Here is a 19,864-nt window from a genome sequence, read left to right on the forward strand (position 1 = left end):
AACACTTATATTTTTATATAACACTCATTTTGGGCTTCACACAAACGTTCTTCACTCACTTATCTTATTGACATAATATATAGAGTACCTACGACTAAGTGAGTAACGAATTCAAGCACTTGGGGGAAAAAAATATTTTCTTTCTTCAAAACAATTTGCTAAAATCCACTTTCTCATTTTATAGAAAACATAATGCATATTCATGCTTATGCAAATAAACATTCATACATACATATCCTATGTACACAATCACGCTTAACACATAACAACATATTACATAAACAAATGGGTAAAATCAAACATATATATATATATATATATATTGTGATTTGTTTAAAAGTTTAGTTTACTTATGTCTTGGCATTTACAATAAGCTTAACTGCATAAACTAACCACTATAACCTAGCATCAAAATCAAACTCCCATCAATATCATCATATACCAATAAAATTATACACTCCATTCTTCTGAAGAAACTATTTCCTAATAACCTTATACATCTTAATATCTCTTTTTCACAATAACATAAAGTTATTAATCAGCTCTCAATCTATGATTTTTATTAAATTAAAAATTAACTCATAAATAATGAAATTTTTGCAAGGATTCCATAGTCACATAAATTTATAGGTAGTAAAAAATTTCAAAGTCAAATTCATTCAAAATCTATTTCAAAATAATTTTATTTCAAGATTAATGTATCTTAAAATCCATAATCTAGCATTGAGGACCCTTCATTCATTTATTCAAAACAATTAAAATACAAAAAATTAGTACCCCATTTTGGATATGATAAACTAGACATATAGAAGGGTAAATATGAAAAGTTTTATAATCTTTTTAGAAGATTTGTTAGCCAAAACATTCTTTGCATTTGATAACACTGCAAAAACATCAATTTTTCAGAATTTTAGTGTCTAAATAAAAAAAATCGTTAAAAGCAGAACATAAGTCATTTTTTAATAAAAGATTTTATGTGACCCTTAAGATGTCTAGTTTTGTTAGACATAAACAAATCTTCTTAACTTAAAATATATAATTTCAAATAACATTTAGAGTGAGTGAGTGATTGACACTAAAAAATGAACATTCAATAAGGATAAAATTATCAGTTTTTCACTTATTGTGTTGATTAATGCGCTCATTATTCTTAAATTATTTTAACACTCTCCAAATGTATTTTTATGTTAAATTAATTTGTAATTTGGTAATATGTTAATTTTATTTTAATTTTATACTGTGGATATATTTCAAGAATAAAGAGGAGTTGGAACTAGAAGCGAGAACAAAGAAGAATTAACTGGAGCCTTTTGGAATGCATTATTGAGGAGATGTAATTAATAAAAAAAATATATTTCAAAAAAAGAGAAAAATAATAATAAAAGGTGAGCAACCATGCTTTGGTTGCTCGTGATGGTCAAGTGGCCATGTTGCCACCTGACCATCACACATTTAAATTAATATATATACTTAATATAAAATAAAATAATATAAAATAAAAGAAACGATGCGTCCATTGCCTATAAAAGGTAAGGGGATGCAAGCGAGAAAAGAAGAGCTGGGGAAGCCAAGAGAGAACGGATTAAAGCTAAAAAAATATTTTCTTTGTTTTCTTGTTTTTTGGTGTAATCAATTTTCTTGTAATATATTTCAAAAGTTTGTAAAATAAAATGAGTGTTATGTATTCTTTCAATATGAGTGGTTAATTTTATTAAGTTGAGGTGAATGGTGAAGTTCAATGTTTCAAATTTTAAAATGAATTACTTTCTCTAGTGAGTTTTAAGTTTATTTTATTCTTTTCTAGTTATTTTTATGTCATGTTAATTTATAGATTTCTTTGTATGGTATTTTGACATAATGTCGACATATTAATATAGTTGTGATACATTAGGTATTTGATTCCATATTTATCCGCACATGTAGTTAGTTAAAATTAAATGAAATAACAATTAACTGGTAAAAGTGAGAGAAAATATAAAAATGAGAGAGTATTTAAACTATAGTTTGAATACTGAGAGTAGATCTCGTAACCTTAATATAGTTTTAAATTGATTTCTAGTAATTTCTTTCCCCGTATTTAATTTTCTTTGTTTAACAAAAATTGATTACTAGATTTTAAATTCCTTGTGGTTCGACCCCGGACTCTTCGGGTTATATTATATCTAGACTCTCTTATACTTGAAAGTAATAACACTTTTGAATCATATCAGTGACTATCATAAAACTTCTTCACATTTCATTAATCCACATGGTTTTCACTTAATCAATTATTCCCCAGCAGATAATACACATGCAAATCATGTAATAACATAAAGATTCAAAACCTTCAAATTTATCTTAGAGATCAAACACAATTATTCGAAGTTTATACAAGAAATTGAGTACTCAAATCTTATAAAAAATTTATAACTTAAGCACCTCCACAATTATCTAACGCCTTCGTTACCTAAGAGATAGAAACTAAAAAGAAAAAAATTTGGCTGCTCTCTCTTGAATCTCTTCTAGCCTACAAAGGAAGAAGAAGGAGCTCCCTCTCATTTTTCTCTTCAATTCTTCTATTTACAGTCATGGTTTTGGCTACGGCTTGGTTGGGCTCAATTGGGCTTGATTCAAAATATTTTCGAACTTGACCTAACCAAAATCCTAAGCCCAAAATCAAGTAAGTCTAAGCACTAATGCAATACTGATATCAAGTAAACCCCACACTGATATTATTGGTTATAATAAATAACGGTAATGGTAATAATAACATGATAATAAAATTAAAGACCAATTAAGAAAGTAACCAATAATCATAACAATATAATCAAAATAATACTAATAATAATTACTCACCTGATTTTCGGGTATTAAATAATTACATCATTCTTACAATATTTTTTCTTTATTAACTTAAGTCTTTTAATAATCTTTGACCATTAAGATTACTTTAAGATAAACTTAATTTGATTATGTTACTCTTATTATAACCAGTAATTTAGTTATTTAGTTTCATGTTTTATAATTTAATATATTTTAAGCACAATTTAATAATTTTCAATACCCCACATGTCATAAATGCATTTTATAAATTTAGTTGAATATTAATAATCATACTGATAAAGTATTATTTATATTTAGAAACAACAAAATTTTGTATAAAAAAGTTATTGCAGTTAAGTAAATTTTTGAGTATTTTGATAAAATAATCATATTAAATTTATGTTAAAACAATCATATTTGTCACATATAATAAATAAATAGCTGTGAAAGAACATTGTCAAAGGAAAAAAAGATTTAATTGATTAATTTTTAAAATGTTTTTATTTAATTGTAAACTTGGTTTTTGTAATAATAATCTTTTAAAAAATATGGTGAATTTATTAAACTTGTGGGGGTTGAAAATATCATTACGAAAAGAAAAACAAAAAAATGAAGTCGAGAAAATTACAGTTATGAACGGTTGGGAAGTCAGCAACGTAGAGGCATTGCATTCAAAGCCAATACAAGACAAGGAACCTAACATGACATAAGTAAATAACAAATGCCCATTTTCAAATTTCAAGGTAAATTCAATCAAAAGAATACAACTATGCTTCTGCGTTTGCCTTTTTTCTCTGTAAGTTTCTTTTCTCTGTTCTCTGATTTTTATCATCATCCGTATTGGTGTGGTGTGGACCATCTGGGAAAGGGGGCGTCTTGTGATTGTTGCTGTCTTTATTTTATTTTCATTATTCTGCTTGGTTTGGTGTTTTTGATAATAAGTTCTTTTTTTTTTGTTAGTTAATGTGTGCTTTTGCATTTTCAGGCTTCGAGAAATTCTTCTGGAATGCTTGCGAGGGTTAAGTCAGGCAAGTGTATTGGTTCATGTTGTTTAATTGATTTCTTTAATAGCTTCTGATTGGCTTTAAAGTGTGTTTGAATGATGTTTTGTGCTTCCACTTTTCTGTTGCTATAGAAATTGTTCAATCAAGTATCAAAGCACAGCAATTGCTGAGCAAAGGAAGAAGGGTATTCCCTCTTCAGGGTTCTGTAAAGTTTGTACAAACATCATGCCGAATGTCAATTCCTGGGTTACCATCATCAAGACATGAAGACAAGGCACCTGCATCTCCTAAAGTTTTGAGGGACAAGAAGGCAGTTCCTGATGCAGACCCTCCAAGCATTGAAGACATCAATCAATTGTACCACTTCTTTGATAACAGGTCTATATTAGTCTTTTTCATACATGCAGTCTTATCTTAGAATGAATCACTTTTTGTGCATCATGATTTTCTACTTTGCAGTGCCAAGCTCATTGTATTGACAGGAGCTGGAATTAGCACAGAATGTGGAATTCCTGATTATAGAAGGTTTTGTCTTGTCTTCAGTTTCTTTAATGACCTTATAGTATATAAAATACCTTGTCATTACAATATATATTGGTGGCATTGCAGCTTAAACAATTTTCTACTGATCCTTGACGTTCACTTTATTTATTGTCAACTGTTGAGCACTTATCCTTTCCATTCTTGTATAACTGTTGTTTGCGAGAGATTCTCAGTTATCAAACTTTGACCATTCATTTACACTCATTAATAATATGTGATGCTGCATTTTGATACTTGGCAGTCATCAATAACACACACACATACTCTGATTTAGTTGTTCATGTGGATATTAGTGGTTATGATCTACTTTTTTATTTAAAAAAAAAAAATCAACCATTTTTTCTCTTGAATATGTGGTATGTGCTTATCACAAGGTTCATTCATCTGTTCATACAATTGTGTCTGCTACATATGAGAGATTATGGTTTTGCTTTGTAGTGGAATTCGCTCTGCAATTGAACTTGATTGTTTACAATTGTATTTCTCAGTTTTCAATTCAAAGACAGTCTCGTTTGCCAAACTTGATTTGCATAATTCTTTAATTTCCTTTTTTTTAAAAAAAATTGGTGTCATTTTTTTTTTTAATTCTTCTGTTCTTTAAGTTACAATAATTACTTTTCATTATCTTTTTGGCAGTCCGAATGGAGCTTACAGTTCTGGATTTAAACCAATTACCCATCAGGTGATCTGAAGGCATGTGCTGTGATTTCTTGCTGCTGTAGCATTAATTATTTAGTTATGTCCAAATATACAATGTTAGAAGGCTTCTTATGAAAAGATAATATGAAAAAATAATAATAATAATAATGACGATTATTATAACGGATATCCAAGAAGTTATCAGTTACTAATCATGTAGCATTTGTTTTAATCTATTTTCACATAGTTTGTTGAAGTGGTCGAATGCTGCATCATTTAATTATTATATGTGGTGCTTGTAACATCAAAATCTTTATTATAACTTCTACATTGGTCAAACTGTTTATTCCAGCAATTTTTTCGTTCAAGTCGAGCTCGTAGACGGTATTGGGCTAGAAGCTATGCTGGATGGAGACGGTTTATGGCAGCACAGCCTAATCCAGCTCATTTTGCTTTAGCATCTCTTGAAAAAGCTGGGAGGATAGATTGTATGATTACTCAAAATGTCGACAGGTAAACTGGTTGTTAACCCCGGTACCCATTGTTTGGGAAACTCAGCAGTTGCTCATCTCAATCTTGTAGTTCTAACTTATAAATACATCATTCAGATTACATCATCGTGCAGGGAGCAATCCACTCGAATTACATGGGACTGTATATACTGTTGTTTGTTTAGATTGTGGTTTTTCCTTTTGTCGGGATTTGTTTCAAGACCAAGTGAAAGCCCTTAATCCTAAGGTTGGTGTTCCATTACCTTTTGAGACTCCTACGCTGATATCCTCTTGTACTAGTTCACTTTCACTCTTGTAGCTTAAGAGACAAGTTTTGAGTGACCTTGAATTCATAGTGGATAAAAATTTTGTGAGATAATTATTTTATTCTTGGGGTAATTTATCAATTTATGAGAAAATAAAGTTAATTGCAGTCATATGCAAGTCGAGCCCTTTCTGGTTACAGGGAAATAAAGAGAAAGAATCGAGTCACCGATAGCACATTGAACTCTGGAGTAGAGTACATCACATTTTTCCTAGTTGTTACTAACTTGGGAGTCAGGCATCAAACCCAAAACCAATGTTCCTTCCCAACCCCACCTCTCCCTTTTCGTGAACATTGTACCATTTAGGAATAGGCCAATTTATATGTTAGCAATTGGATCATTCTAATTTATATGTTGGGAATTGGATCATTCTTACTTGAGTGGATACAAAACCAATTAATTTTGTATCTTGAATTTTCACACCTTGAATATGGAGTTAGCTCTAAACATTATGATAGATGGTAAGAAGATAAAGAAAGGAAGTGAGAAATAGCTATATGCAAAAATACAGAAATAACTAGTTACTTAACCAAGTCAGCCTCACATTGTATTTGGGACTGGAGAACTTAAGCCAGACTTTGCCATTGTGCTATTAGATTGGAATAATCTGAGCTAATTCAACTCGTTGTATTGGATTGCTCAAATTTGGTATGATATATCATCTTCTTCATATCTGTTATCGGTGGCGGATGAATCAAAGAATAAAATTTTACTACAGTGGGCAGAAGCAATTGAAAGCTTGGACTATGGGAGCCCTGGATCAGACAGGAGCTTTGGCATGAAGCAAAGACCTGATGGTGATATTGAGATTGATGAGAAATTTTGGGAGGAGGATTTCCACATTCCCACTTGCCAAAAATGCAATGGAGTGTTGAAGCCTGATGTAAGTACTTCTCTATCACTGATAGAAGTTAACAGCATATCAATCTTCTTTACACTAGTACCTGCTGATGATTATGATGAATAGACATATTGAACAGCAAATATTTTGTTATGATACACTGGGAATAACCAATCTAGGAGTTCTCAATCTTCTTAAATATCTCAAAGCATAGATTTTACTCGTTTACAGTTTACTGGCATTTAGAGATCTTGAGTGATAGCATGCTTATGGAACTTAAGGGCCAATATGTTTTCTTTAATTTGCTTATAGTTTATGCCAATGTGCATACTGAAAGCAAAACTGGGAGTCTAATTTAGTAACATACTTGAAGTAAAATCATTCAATTATTCTCAATGGAGGAAATTTTCATGTAGGCTTCATTTAGAATTATTGTAGGGTAATTGATTAATATCTTTTAAATTATTTTTTTAACTTAAATATAATAATTCATCATATCTGAGACTTGAATAAAAATAATCAAATTTTCCACTATCGAATAGATATTGGTAAATTCATTGGATGAAATTTGGCCTTTTGTAAACCCCTTTTTCTTTTTTTCTTTTTTTAATCTAATACAATCTTTTTAGCTTTTTTCTTTTTTTTTTTCTTCCTTAAATTCAACAACTTTGTCCTCATTGCTTTTTTTCTTTTTCAGTTACAGTTGTTGAAAATAAATTAAGGATTCTTTTTGATTCTTAACCTTTTCTTTCTTTTTTGTGATTGATAACATAACATTAAAGGTTGTCTTCTTTGGTGACAATGTCCCAAAGGATCGAGCTGATAAAGCAATGGAGGCTGCCAAAGAATGTGATGCTTTCCTTGTTTTAGGATCTTCTTTGATGACCATGTCTGCCTACCGCCTTGTCAGGTAATCGTTTGCTTTTGTATTTTCTTTTACTTGTAAGTTCTGTAAATTTTATAATTATTTTTGTGGAATATGTAGAAAACACCTTTAGACTATAGTATCTCTCTCTCTTCTTCCCCCTCCCCCTCCCCCCCAATACTTGCTTTTCCGTACTCTAGTCATGTAAACACTAATGGACACAGAATTGAGAAAATATTTCCACAGTTGACATATGAGATGACTGAAGGAGATCATGTATCGTGACATGAATTAATGGTATGCACCAGTTGCAAGTGTAATTTTAGAAGAATTAAGATAAAACAACTATATTTCCTCTTTGGCAAGATGGGAATGTAGTTTGACTTGTTCCTGCTTTTGTCTTAATTTTCAAGTACTGGCACTGATCAAGTGATAATCTGAATGCCAAGGTGTATACGATCTAAAGGTATTCGGTTTTAACTCGGTATAGGTTAAAGATGATGTTTACAGTTGTTCTTTTATTGCTTTCCATGCAATATCTACAAGTTATCCAATAAGCTGTTATTATGTCCATATGCGTTATATCAATGTGGAGTTTCCAAGCAAGATGAGGTTAAATTAATCCCATCCGGCCTCTGCTACTTAGTTTTAAGATACTGATATAGAAAGTTAGGAATTGCTCCTAAAAATAGTTTATTTAACCAAAAATGGAAGGATGATGAGCCGGCCTATGGAATTTGGTTGTCCAGTTTGTTTAAACTTCAGCTGATAAGTTGTTGGAATTTGAATTTCTCAGAGCTGCTCATGAGGCAGGTTCTACAATTGCAATCGTGAATGTAGGAGAGACACGCGCTGATGATTTGACTACCTTGAAAATAAGTGCTCGTCTAGGAGAGGTATGATAGAACTTAAATTAACAGCAAGCTTGCAGTCTATTTGACAGCCTTTCTTCATTCTACGATGCCACGTGGTGTTACAGATATTGCCTAGAGTGCTTGATGTCGGATCGCTCGGCATTCCTGCTCTCCGATAACGATACTATGGAATCTTCTTGCCTTTTGTTCTGGTAAGGACTCTGCTCTCTCTCTCTTTTTATTTTTTATTTTTCTTGGATACTTTATGAAAACGTTATACTTTTGTGAAGTTTTTTTTCCAACAGAAATAGATAGATCTGTTCCTCATTTATTTTTATTTTTAATGGTTAGGATTCTGTTGGATGAATGCACTGGTTTTTTATAACAATATAAAGCTTTTATTTCATTTTAGCTTTCTAAGCCCTTGCTATGCCAGGAATTTTCACTTTACATTTTGAATTCTAGTCCAGAGCGTGTATCAGAACTCTGTTAGTTGCTAATGGGTTAAATTACATTGTCTCATCTCAGGTTTTGATTCCAATAAGCTGAATATGCGGTCATGCGCCAAGAAGGACTCAAAAAGTTTGTCGTATACTCATTTATTTTTTATGCATCTGAAGTCCATTCATTTATTTGTTCTTCCTCTCCAGGTAAGTAGTTGAGGCTGAACTTTACATGCAAAATGAGTTCATTTGCCTGCATGGTATGTTGTGTGGTCCTGCCCTTTACAAAGGGACTGAAAACTGTGTAGCTCTCTTGTTTCTTCATTATAAGCAAAAGATATTTTGACATCTGTCTGAAAGGCAGATTCCTGGCCTTCACTGGCAATGTTGCAACTGTAAGTGATCGATTTTGTGTGTAACTAACTAAAGCCTGATTCAAATGATGGATCATATTTATGATTGATGTGAGCTATTTTTTTAGCATTTTTCTCTGCCTTGGGATGATTTTTACACTCTTTTGAATCATGTGTACATGATGTGCCTAAGTCTATGAATTATGATTGATGGATTACATGTGCCTGATGCAGGAAATCCTGCTTGCGCAAAGAAGTGCTTTTCACCTACATAACTTGCATCTGAAATAAAGACATGCTGTGAAGCCTGACAAAAATAAATAGTTTTTCTTTTGCAGTCAGAAAGCAAGTACTATTGATTATTGATTAAAATTTTAACAGTCCTGGGCTGGTGAATTGGCTATGACAGTCATCTCATGTAACGTGTAACAGTTTACGGAAAGAAACATGCAACAGAAATTGACATTGAAAACGCAAGAACTTATCACTTTAATTTGTAAATCAATAGTAGAAATCAGAATTATCAATCAACAGGTACATGAAACTTTATTGATACAGAATGGGGGCTGCACTGCTGAAGTTTGCAATTTAACAACAAAACAAAACCAATACGGAACAGAAAATAAAATGCTTTTAACTTGCAAAAGAGAGCGACCACCTAAGAAATGGACATCCTTAATAATTGCATTGATCTGCTCCTCTTTTCACAAAAATCTGATATTAAAGTGCATTGATCTGCTCTCTGCAAAGTCTCTTTGGATTTTGATCCAATTCTACCTCGTTAGATCTGCTAATACACCCAATACTTGTAGTCATTATGGACATCCTTAATAATTGCATTCCTCTTTCTTAGTGGCAGCAAATTTTAGAGTTAAAATGTTTGGTTGGAACACATATAGTAGACTAATCCAACAGCATTTCACCTTGTAACCCATATGATTTATCATACCTACCAAAGAATTTCACTGAGCTCCAAATGCAAGCTACTAAGGTTGTTCAAGTTCTGGAGAGTTGAGGTAATGTAACAGTAACTTTTGCAATTCAGAAGATTTGGGGTTGTTGAAGGATCTAGGATCTTAGCTAAGTCTTTGAAATGGTGCAGATCAATCTATTTTAACATGAAAGCATCTGTATAAGAAAAGATAAATTAGCACAACATAACTAAAATCAATGAATTTCATAACTTATACTCAAAGAAAGAAAACTTTTAGTATACCTTTGCTTCATCCCATAGTCATTCAAGTTTCCTGTAAGGTAGGCGAAGTTCAAAAAGATTCTCTGCACTAAAATTTGATGGCACCAGAGGAGATATCTACGCAGTCCCCTTATAAAGGCAAGTGAAAAAACTAGTAAGGACGAAATAAACAAAGCTTTTTTACTAAATTTATACCGATCATCTCAAGTGAAGGTAAAAAAAGGTAAAAAATCAAGGTTTAATTCTTTTGCTGGACATCTGATATAAGAAACAAAATCAAATTACCTTGTTTTACTACATTTTCCTCGCTCAGTAAGCGATTTTTGGTGAACAATTTCCCCGACCATCTTCATGCGAAAATTCATGAACTTGCAACTTGCTGTTTGATACTTTTACAAGTGACTTATCAATGAGGACAGTCAATACCAATGGTGAACTGAATAACAATCCTCTAGTATCATTGTCACATTATCTCTCTTCTCTCCTTTGTGGAAACATGTAATGTGTTGGAAACATATTCTTCTCTTCTGAGTTTAGTTTATCCTAACTAGTTTTTAACACACCACATATATCGAAGTCAAAAAATATGTTTTAAGCTAAACAATGCATTTTCCCAATCAGGCCACAAAAGGAAAATACCAACACTTAGCTAATGGATTGCCTTTGTCATAATCTACCAGCCGAGAGCATCATAACATCTTGAGGGAAATGTTACAAAAGGGTTTGGAGTTTCATCATATTAGATTTTCCTCAACCTTGCATATGTTTTACTCTAGTGGTTATAATGATTCTACTTTCAGGACCAAATCATTTAAGCCCTCCAACTAAATACTTTAAGCGTCTGAATTTATTCACATCTTCTAGAACTATAATATCCTTCATATATTGGGGGTATTTGGGGTTTTTATTTGGAGATTTTCTTTGTAAACAACTTAATCACCTAGATGTACTAAGCCACCTCTTTTTTCCAATTCTTATCTAACATTTTGTCATGAAGCACTTGCTTTCAAGAATGTTTAATACATTGTTAAAAACAACTCCAGCAATGGTCGTTTTTCCTACACCACCCATGCCACAAATTCAGTAATATCTGAAAATCAGGCACTTCAAATAACTCATTTTGTGAATTGAGTCCAATTAAGCCTTTAGAATCACTCAAGATCGACATATCTTTCAATTTCTTCAAAATATCTTCGACAAATACCTCCACAAGTTCCGCCTCAAGCCTAGCAGACGTGAAAACGAAGAACATTTGGTCATTTTTCACTCCTAATAAAGTCGGGCACATGAAAGAGCTATGAGTTACCTTATTTCCAGGAAATCCCAAACGGGTAAATTGGATGCTTCAGCAGTTGCAGCCGTCCAAAACCGGGAGTCTGTTTCACATATCGGTTGGATGAACATGATAGAAATCCGGAACAACCATTCGGCCGTTCAATGTGCGGCGGTAAGAATCTTTACAAGATCATCCGGACAAGAATCATAATCTTTTGAGAAAATATTATAACTACATCATTTTGGGAACAAGGAAACGGTGGAACAATTAAATAATTGAGACAACCCAAAAAGTTGAAAAACCTCTCTAGGAAAACACTACAGTACAGTGTGCTACCACTATTCAAAAGCAGCAAACCTCAGTTACCACAGCTCTGATGTCATCTCCAATTCACGTACAAGTGTGTGCTGGGTTAGTTGGGTGGCCGAAACCATTCATTGAGACGCGTTTTATCAGACAACAACAACAAAATAACATACAATGGATGGGCTTGAAATCTACGCTGGCTCGCTGAATTTACACAAGCACTTATAACCGTTGCATTGAAAGCCAACAATCGAACGTGCCAATTGCGCCGGGTACACCTCCATACTTCAAAAATTATCTCAATACCCTAAAATCTATTTTTGCCAAAATTTTCATCGATACCTTTTAAAAACTGATAGGAAATTACTAAGCTATCCTTATTTTAAAACATTTCAACTCAACGGACAGCACTTCTCCCTTCTCTACTGAAGCAAACAAACACTCATCTGCTGCAATCCCCTCCATTATCAAACTCAAACAAACAAACACTGCAATTCCCTCACCGGCATCACCTCTACCGAAACAAACATTCATTCTCCATGCATGATAAATCGAACTTCAAGACGAGCAAACTAAGCCTGAGAAGGGGAAGCTGCCACAACTAAGAAAGTGAAGCATAGTTCATCACTACATAATCGCCGGAGAGAGTTGATCATTTGCTGTAAAATTGTCAGAATGTAACTAGTTAAGACAAATAATTCTATGTAATTAGTTTTCTTGTTAATATTCAAGGGAAAAAAACAAAAAATTAGGGTTTTATATTGAAAAAATAAATTAATTAGTTGTGGGTCTCTCATAACATGTTCGAAAACAAATTTTTAGTTGTTTTACTGCATGCAAATTGTGAAAAATTAATGGATTGTGCTTATTATAATTTTGTTATGTAACACAAGATTTGGTCGTGTAAGGTTATGTAAGATTCAAGGTTGTGTTTTACACGACCTTCATATATTGCACGATTACATGACCTTCATGTATTGCACGATTACATGACCTTCATGTATTGCACGATTACACGACCTTCATGTATTGCATGTTTATACGACCTTCATGTATTATACAATTATACGATCTTCTTGTATTACACAATTACACGACCTTCAATTCCACATTTTGTTTCTTGTCAATAGAATCTGCACATTACATTTAGTTTAATTAGGCTCACAATAAATTGGAATTGTGCATATACCTTTACCTTGTGAAATGTCATTAGTTAGAGAGATTCTTAATTTCCAATTATAAGTCATGGTAAGTCATGATATGTCTAGTTATGAGTGAAAATATTTTATCACTGCGAATGGTGTTCTTATGTGTATAACATTACATTAATTTCCTATAGCTGATATTTTTTTTTCTTAATTGATTTCATAGATTAATTATATGCAGACATTCCTCATGTATGCTTGTATGCTTGGCCAGAGGAAGGAAGCACTTTGAAGATAAAAAAAAAAAGAAAAAAACTTTTTAAATGGCTGTAATATGTTTAATTGCGACTTTAAAATTACACGAATTTTTCCATTAATCATTAGATTAATTTAGTTCTTTAAAGACTTAATTTGTGCTAAGAATTTATATTTGCTGCTATGCAGAAAATGTCAATGAAAATTATTAAAAAAAGAAGTGAAATTATATTGGAATCTAAAAAAATTCCACATCATCATTGGTTTGAATTGTAACTGGTGGCATAGGATCATATGTCTTAAGTTTGAACTTCATTGTGATTTCGAATTCCGAAGTATCTATATTAATAACTTCAGTTATCTTCTCCACCAATGCGGCATATGTTGTCGATCGTGGTATCATTATCCCTTTAGCCTTTGAACCTTTGAACTTATACTCGTCATTTTGCTCAATCCATTCACCATTGAAGAGAATAGACACACGTACCAAAACCATATCTGATGATACAATAAAAATAATAATATTAAATTTCATATACAAGTAACTACACGACCTACATGACCTACACGACTATATTTCTTACACGACTTACGCGACTATATTTCTTACATGACCTACACGACTTACACGACTATATTACTTACACGACCTACATGACTAACTATATGACGTACACGGTATCAAAAGAATGCACGACTCGAAATATTTTTGCCATAAATAAGTTATATTGCTGAAAAAAATAATTAAACAACCTACATTGCATATATTTCTACGTATAAGAAAAAATGGTGAAAATAAAACATTGTAATGTGAGGAAAATTTCTAAATTTTCCTAAAAATTAAAAAATTTAAAACCCAATAACATTAACATATCTTATTGGGTTATTTAATAAGCAATGCACCTTTAAAGAAAGAGTGGGTGTTAAAGAAATGAATACATAATTATATTTGTGTAAGAAGTTATGAGAGATTTTGAGAGATTCTAAGAGATTTTGAAAGAATCGGCAGCAAAAATAGATTTAGGTGAAAGAAATGAGGAAAGAAATATGAAGAGAATTCATTAAGTGCATTTGATGCATTCATTAAGGGTATTCCCGACTTTGCTCACATTTGTTAGGGTATCCATGAAAACCAAAAAGGGAGGGGGTATTTAAATAATTTTGAAACTATTAAAGGGTATTTAATTAAAAACCCCCAATCGAACGGATATAAAGAGAAGTTAGAAGAGTAAAGTTGCGTTTTGGGGGGAGCGTTTCGGTGGTAAAGTGGCAACGTGCAGCATGTTTTGTCCTGTTTTTTAATTGGGCGACAATGAATTTCTCATTTTATAAACTTTTTAAAAAATAATAAGTAGATACATTAGAGTATCTTTAAAAATCTCTATTAATTTTATTTTTTAAATATCTATTTACTTACCTATGTAAAAAATAAAAAAATAAAAAACATGTTATTCTCTAAAAAATCCTTCAAATATAAATAAGTTAATATTATTTTAATCAAATAATTATTTTTTTAAAGAAAAGTTAATAGTAATTAAAACACTTCTCTCTCTTTCTCCAATGAAAAATAATAAAATATAAATTAAAGAACAAGAAATCAACTCTCTAAATTTAAAGAGAGAGAATCGTCTCTTATTTAAAGAATATTAATTGGAGTGTCTTTTATAACCTTAAATATTAATGCGACTCTTCAAATAAGTAATAAAATCTTATTCAAAGAGTTTTTTGGTAATACTCTTATTTGGTGTCATCTTTTTAAATGGTATTTTTAAAACTTCTATTAAGAAATAAAAATGATTAGTTTTTCTTTAAAATTACAAACGTCAATTATGGTGGTGGTTAATTTAAAAGATTTTTGTGTTTTCTAAATTATTTTACCAACCAAATTATTCAAGCATAAATGATTAAGAGATGTGAGTAATTTTGACGTAACATAAAGAAAAGTGAATGCTATTCCCACACACGTGACTTGACAATTTATGGTCTCCACATACATGACTTTATTGACAGAAAAATTAGATTGATTTTTAAGTGTTATCCTAAATTAATTATTAAGTTTACTATAAAGTATTATTGACTATTACTAGTATAAAAAATATGATTAAATTAGTTTTCTAAGTATTTTAAATTACAATTAACTGAAAGGTCAGTTCTTGCCGAGGTAACTTCTGCCGCTTTTACAGAATATCTTTCTAACCCTTTTCTTTTCTTTGGTATAAGAGTATGTAAGAGAAAAGAGTTTCAGGTAGAAAGATATTTTGTGAAAGTAGTGGAAGTTGCTTTAGCCAAAAAATGATATTAACATACCTTAATTTTAAAAAGTTAAAAAAAAAAGGCATTTAATTCTGATATTGACATACCTTAATTTATTTCACTATCATCTATTAGAAAAGTAGATTAATAATTATTTTTATTAATGAGTAGTAATAGTAGATTAACACTTCCTATTAAAAGATTTAGTTATCAGCAAAATATATGTCTTATTATGTTATTAACTATAAAAGATTAAATGATAATACTTTAGACAATACCTGTAAAAATTAATTTTATATTGTTTATTAGTAAAAGATTGATATATTTTTTTAAAAAGCAATAACAAGAAGAGGATATAAAATAAAATTTGAGCATATAGTAGGGAAAGATAATATTTTATTTGATATTCTTTCTCGGCTAATTTTTCAATGATTACTTTGCAAAAATAGAACAATTTATGAATTTTAGTTTAATAACACTTAGACAGTTCCCTTAAATATAATTAATAATAAAAAAGAGAAACATATTCTACAAATGTTAATCTACTATTACTACTCATTAGTAAATATTCTTAATAATCAACTTTTCTAATAGACGATAGTGATATAATTAAGACATATTAATATTGGAATTAGATGCTATTTTAACTTTTTGTTTATTATTTTTATGCTTAATGAATTTTCTTATAGAATTTCCCGCTATTTTGTCTATATGGTTGCTTATAATGTCTATATTGTTTCTTATGCTTTTTACGTTTATTATAACTAGAATAGGTTGGATAATTACAACATATTTTCTACAAAACAAGGCCAACGGAGACCGTGTTTATCAATAAATTTTTAAAAATTAGTAGAAACTTTTACTGAGTTCTTAATATTTTTTTTCAAAACAAAAACCTTTTTTAAAAAACTCTTTCTCCAAACTCTTTTTTCTTGAATAATAACAAGCACCATGCTTTTGTTGATGCTTTAAATATAAATTATACTTTTGTTAACTAGACGGAAATTTTTAACCCCAAAAATAAATAAATAAAATAAAAGCAAGTAAAATATCTTAATTGCTAATCACTTTTCAAATGATGTCTAAAAGATTTTGCTAAGTGTGTACGAAAAAGGAATTTTTATTGCTTTTGCTTTTAAATTCAAAGTGTTGTGCTTGTTAAAGCCAAATTCTTATTGCTTTTGCTTTTGAATACAAGGTGCTGTGCTTGTTAAAGCCTCTCGAAAAGCCTCTCCAAAAAGGTTGTCTCCTTCTTTCAATGGTTTAAGAGATATATGTATAATTAAAGCTTACATGGTTAACGGACTCTAATTATAAAAAGACTAATTGTAGTTACAAAAGAGAGAGTTTATATTTACAACTAGTAATTTGCCAAAAGACTGAATATAAAAGTAAATAAGAAAAAAGATTGACTGAATTCTATATTTTATAATGATTAAGTGTCGGTAAAAAAATGATAAAATTAAAAAGATGCTTTCGTAGTTTTTCTCTTAACAAGTAGTGAGCAAATGAAGGACATCTGTAAAGATTAAATTAAAAAAAAAAAGTTGACTACTTGATTTTTCTTGCTAATTTTTCTGAAACAACTAACTAAATATTATTTTTGCAATGTCGTTTACTTGATTATTATTTTACAATAGCTTCTGCTATGTCTTTATCCAAAGACTGGTGACTCATAGCTTCTGTTTCTGCTCTCGATAATGGCATGTTATTGATCTCAAATTATTGTGTCAAATACTCTTCATCATTTTTTGATATCATCAACTTTCAACTACAGTTCACAAACAAGATGCTTTTGGGCTAAAGTAGTATACTTATATCCTTATGCTATGATCTTGTCAGGAGGCTCAGCCCATTTATAGAATGCTGCAATTTCATGTGCTCTCATGTATATGTCTTTTGCAGATAAGCTTAGTTTATCATGATAATGTTTCCTTATGAAGTTTTTAACTCATTCGCTTATAAAGATGACATGATATTGGAGCAGTATGACAGCTATTTTCTTTTTATTGTTTATTTGGGGGTTCTGTGGTAAAAAATTGAAGTTTAATAACAAAGATGCTAGTTTTAGAATAGATAGGACCCTGTTTAAGATTGGTGAAAAGAATTTAAATCTGTCTACTGAAAAGAAAAATTGTTTTTATCATTTCAAAACTTAAGGCTTTAAATAATATATCTTTATTGTCTAGTGTTTTGGCTAAGGAGAAATCAAATGAAATGGCTGGAAAATCATGTCCAAGAGTAGTGATGTTTCTTAATTATGAACATCTACGTCTGAACTCAATTAAAAAAATTGAACTTGCTATAGAATATTTAGATGGCTACTGAAACAAAATATTGGTATAGGGTTTCTATTATCTTTTCTTTTACAATGTCTATACTATCATGAATAAGGGGAGAAATTTTCTAAATTTTTACTAATTGCTCTGTTGGGGTATGGTTAAATACTTCTTCTAGTGGCTGTTTTTAATTAAGTGTTTGGATTTTTTGGTGATAAGTTTATAGAATATGATATTCATTTTGTAATGTAATATTCGATCTAATTAATTCTACATTAGCATTTTCTAATGCAACTATCTTTTGTCTACGTGCTTCAACTTTGCAGTCTAAATGATATCTAGTATCATTAAGCTTTCTAACCATGTGTTTCATGACTTCACAGTGGTTACAAAATTGTATGGATGATGCCGACGGCAATGAATGGACTGTCTAAAAGCTTAATTAAATGGCAATTTGGTCTTATTTCCTTTGTAGTAAATTCTATCGCTTTATGAAATGCATAAAATCCTCTAAAATATAGATTGGGATAATTGATTGTTAAGTCAACTACTTGTTCCAATATTTATAGATGCCTAGTTGTCAACTTTAACTGATACAAGAAATGCAAAAATTTTACTCTTTACTTGATCATTAATTTTTCTAAAATAATGCATTAGTACATTGAGCACTTTTACTTTATCTTGTGGGTTATGACAACTCCACAAATTGTCTTAAATGCATTGCAGATTATTTGAAGAGAACTATCTAAGTGTTATTAGTCTAAAATTCATAAATTGGTCGATTCCTGTAAAATAATCACTGAGTAATTAGTTTAGAAAGGATATTAGCTAAAATATTATCTTCACCTACTATACGGTCAAATTTACTTTGTATCTTCTTTTTGTTATTACTTCTAAAAAGTATATTCATCTTTTACTAATAAAAGAATTTTCTTTTCAAAGTTTTTCTTTTGTACATTTTTATAGAATTCTATTATAGTATTATAGTATGTTCTGATTGTAACAATATCATTTTGTATGTATAAATGGAATGAATTTAAAGAATTTATTATTCCTAATATTTATAATTCTTACTTGATTTTCCATATTTTATTTATGTAAATTTATCACTAGTGTACACTACTATTTCCTCTTTTTCTCTCAAGGTCTCTTTATTAGACGTTTGTATTATTATTCTTGTCCATCCTAAATTACTAGCATTAGCTTGAATAATTTTATAATAATTGTCTATGGATAACGCTAATGGCTTAAGGTTTCTAATTATTCATTTTTAAGTTTTTCTATTAATTTTATGCTTCAGTATTGAAATATTTTTGTCCTTTTTTTTTTGGCTTAACTTATTATGTGTGGGCCTTGAAAATTTGGCATAAATTTTCTACTATAATTTAATAGTTTTAAAAGTTTTTGTAATTCTTTAGTATTTTCTATCTTGTCTGGAAATTCTAATGTTTTACTTACTATATGTGGTTGTAATTCTATGCTTCCTTTATCTATTGATAGCCCTAAAAGGTCTATTTTTTACTTAAGTAATTCAATCTTCTTTTTAAAGATTACAATATTATTATTATTAAAACAATCTAAAATTTTATGTAAATGAGTTATATGCATAAATCTATTTTGACTAAAAACAAGAATATCTTTTTTACAAACCATACCAAATTTTGAAAAGGGTTTTAAAATTTTATCCATTCTAACTCATAATACTTGTGGGGTATTTTTTAATCGAAATGATATGTCTAACTATTCAAAATGTCTTTTTTAACAATTAAAACCTATCTATAGAAAAAATTCTTCATAGAGTCATATTTGTCCAAATCCCCTTTTTCAATTAAGTTTACAAAAATATCCAGTATTTCGTATATAAATGAATAATTCATCTTTATTAGGCGGTTTGGAACTATGGAATATAGTATTATCCATTCATCCTTCATAAGTAATAACCATTCAACTTTTTACATCTTTTTTGGTTCATAAGAATTATTTTCCATAAATAC

General features: G+C 30.3%; 1 protein-coding gene and 1 long non-coding RNA gene across 4 annotated transcripts; one reads left to right on the forward strand and one right to left on the reverse strand.

Moving 5' to 3' along the window:
- The first annotated feature begins 3,412 nt into the window (after positions 1–3,412).
- Positions 3,413–9,687, forward strand: LOC18041128 (NAD-dependent protein deacylase SRT2). 3 transcript variants are annotated; one of them, XR_002905381.1, is made up of 13 exons: positions 3,413–3,598; positions 3,788–3,830; positions 3,938–4,184; positions 4,266–4,331; positions 4,986–5,031; positions 5,341–5,501; positions 5,597–5,726; positions 6,524–6,688; positions 7,429–7,556; positions 8,308–8,407; positions 8,491–8,577; positions 8,894–9,203; positions 9,396–9,687. XR_002905381.1 is itself a non-coding variant. In XM_006432048.2 (12 exons), the coding sequence occupies exons 1-11, from the start codon at positions 3,524–3,526 to the stop codon at positions 8,542–8,544; spliced, it is 1,215 nt and encodes a 404-aa protein (XP_006432111.1). In that variant the 5' UTR covers positions 3,413–3,523; the 3' UTR covers positions 8,545–8,577; positions 8,894–9,687. The 3 variants fall into 3 exon arrangements, 2 of the variants coding, with proteins under 2 accessions (XP_006432111.1, XP_024039999.1); XM_006432048.2 differs by having other exon boundaries at positions 8,894–9,687; XM_024184231.1 differs by having other exon boundaries at positions 3,519–3,545; positions 8,894–9,687.
- An 11-nt stretch (positions 9,688–9,698) lies between these two features.
- LOC18041129 lies at positions 9,699–12,230 on the reverse strand. The gene is made up of 4 exons (XR_002905382.1): positions 11,663–12,230; positions 10,642–11,582; positions 10,378–10,485; positions 9,699–10,289 (listed from the first exon to the last, which is right to left on the reverse strand). It is a non-coding gene; the product is annotated as an uncharacterized LOC18041129 (long non-coding RNA).
- Between the last annotated feature and the right edge of the window lie 7,634 nt (positions 12,231–19,864).

Source organism: Citrus clementina, unplaced genomic scaffold (genome assembly GCF_000493195.1).
Source record: "Citrus clementina cultivar Clemenules unplaced genomic scaffold, Citrus_clementina_v1.0 scaffold_5, whole genome shotgun sequence".
NCBI lineage: Eukaryota > Viridiplantae > Streptophyta > Magnoliopsida > Sapindales > Rutaceae > Citrus > Citrus x clementina.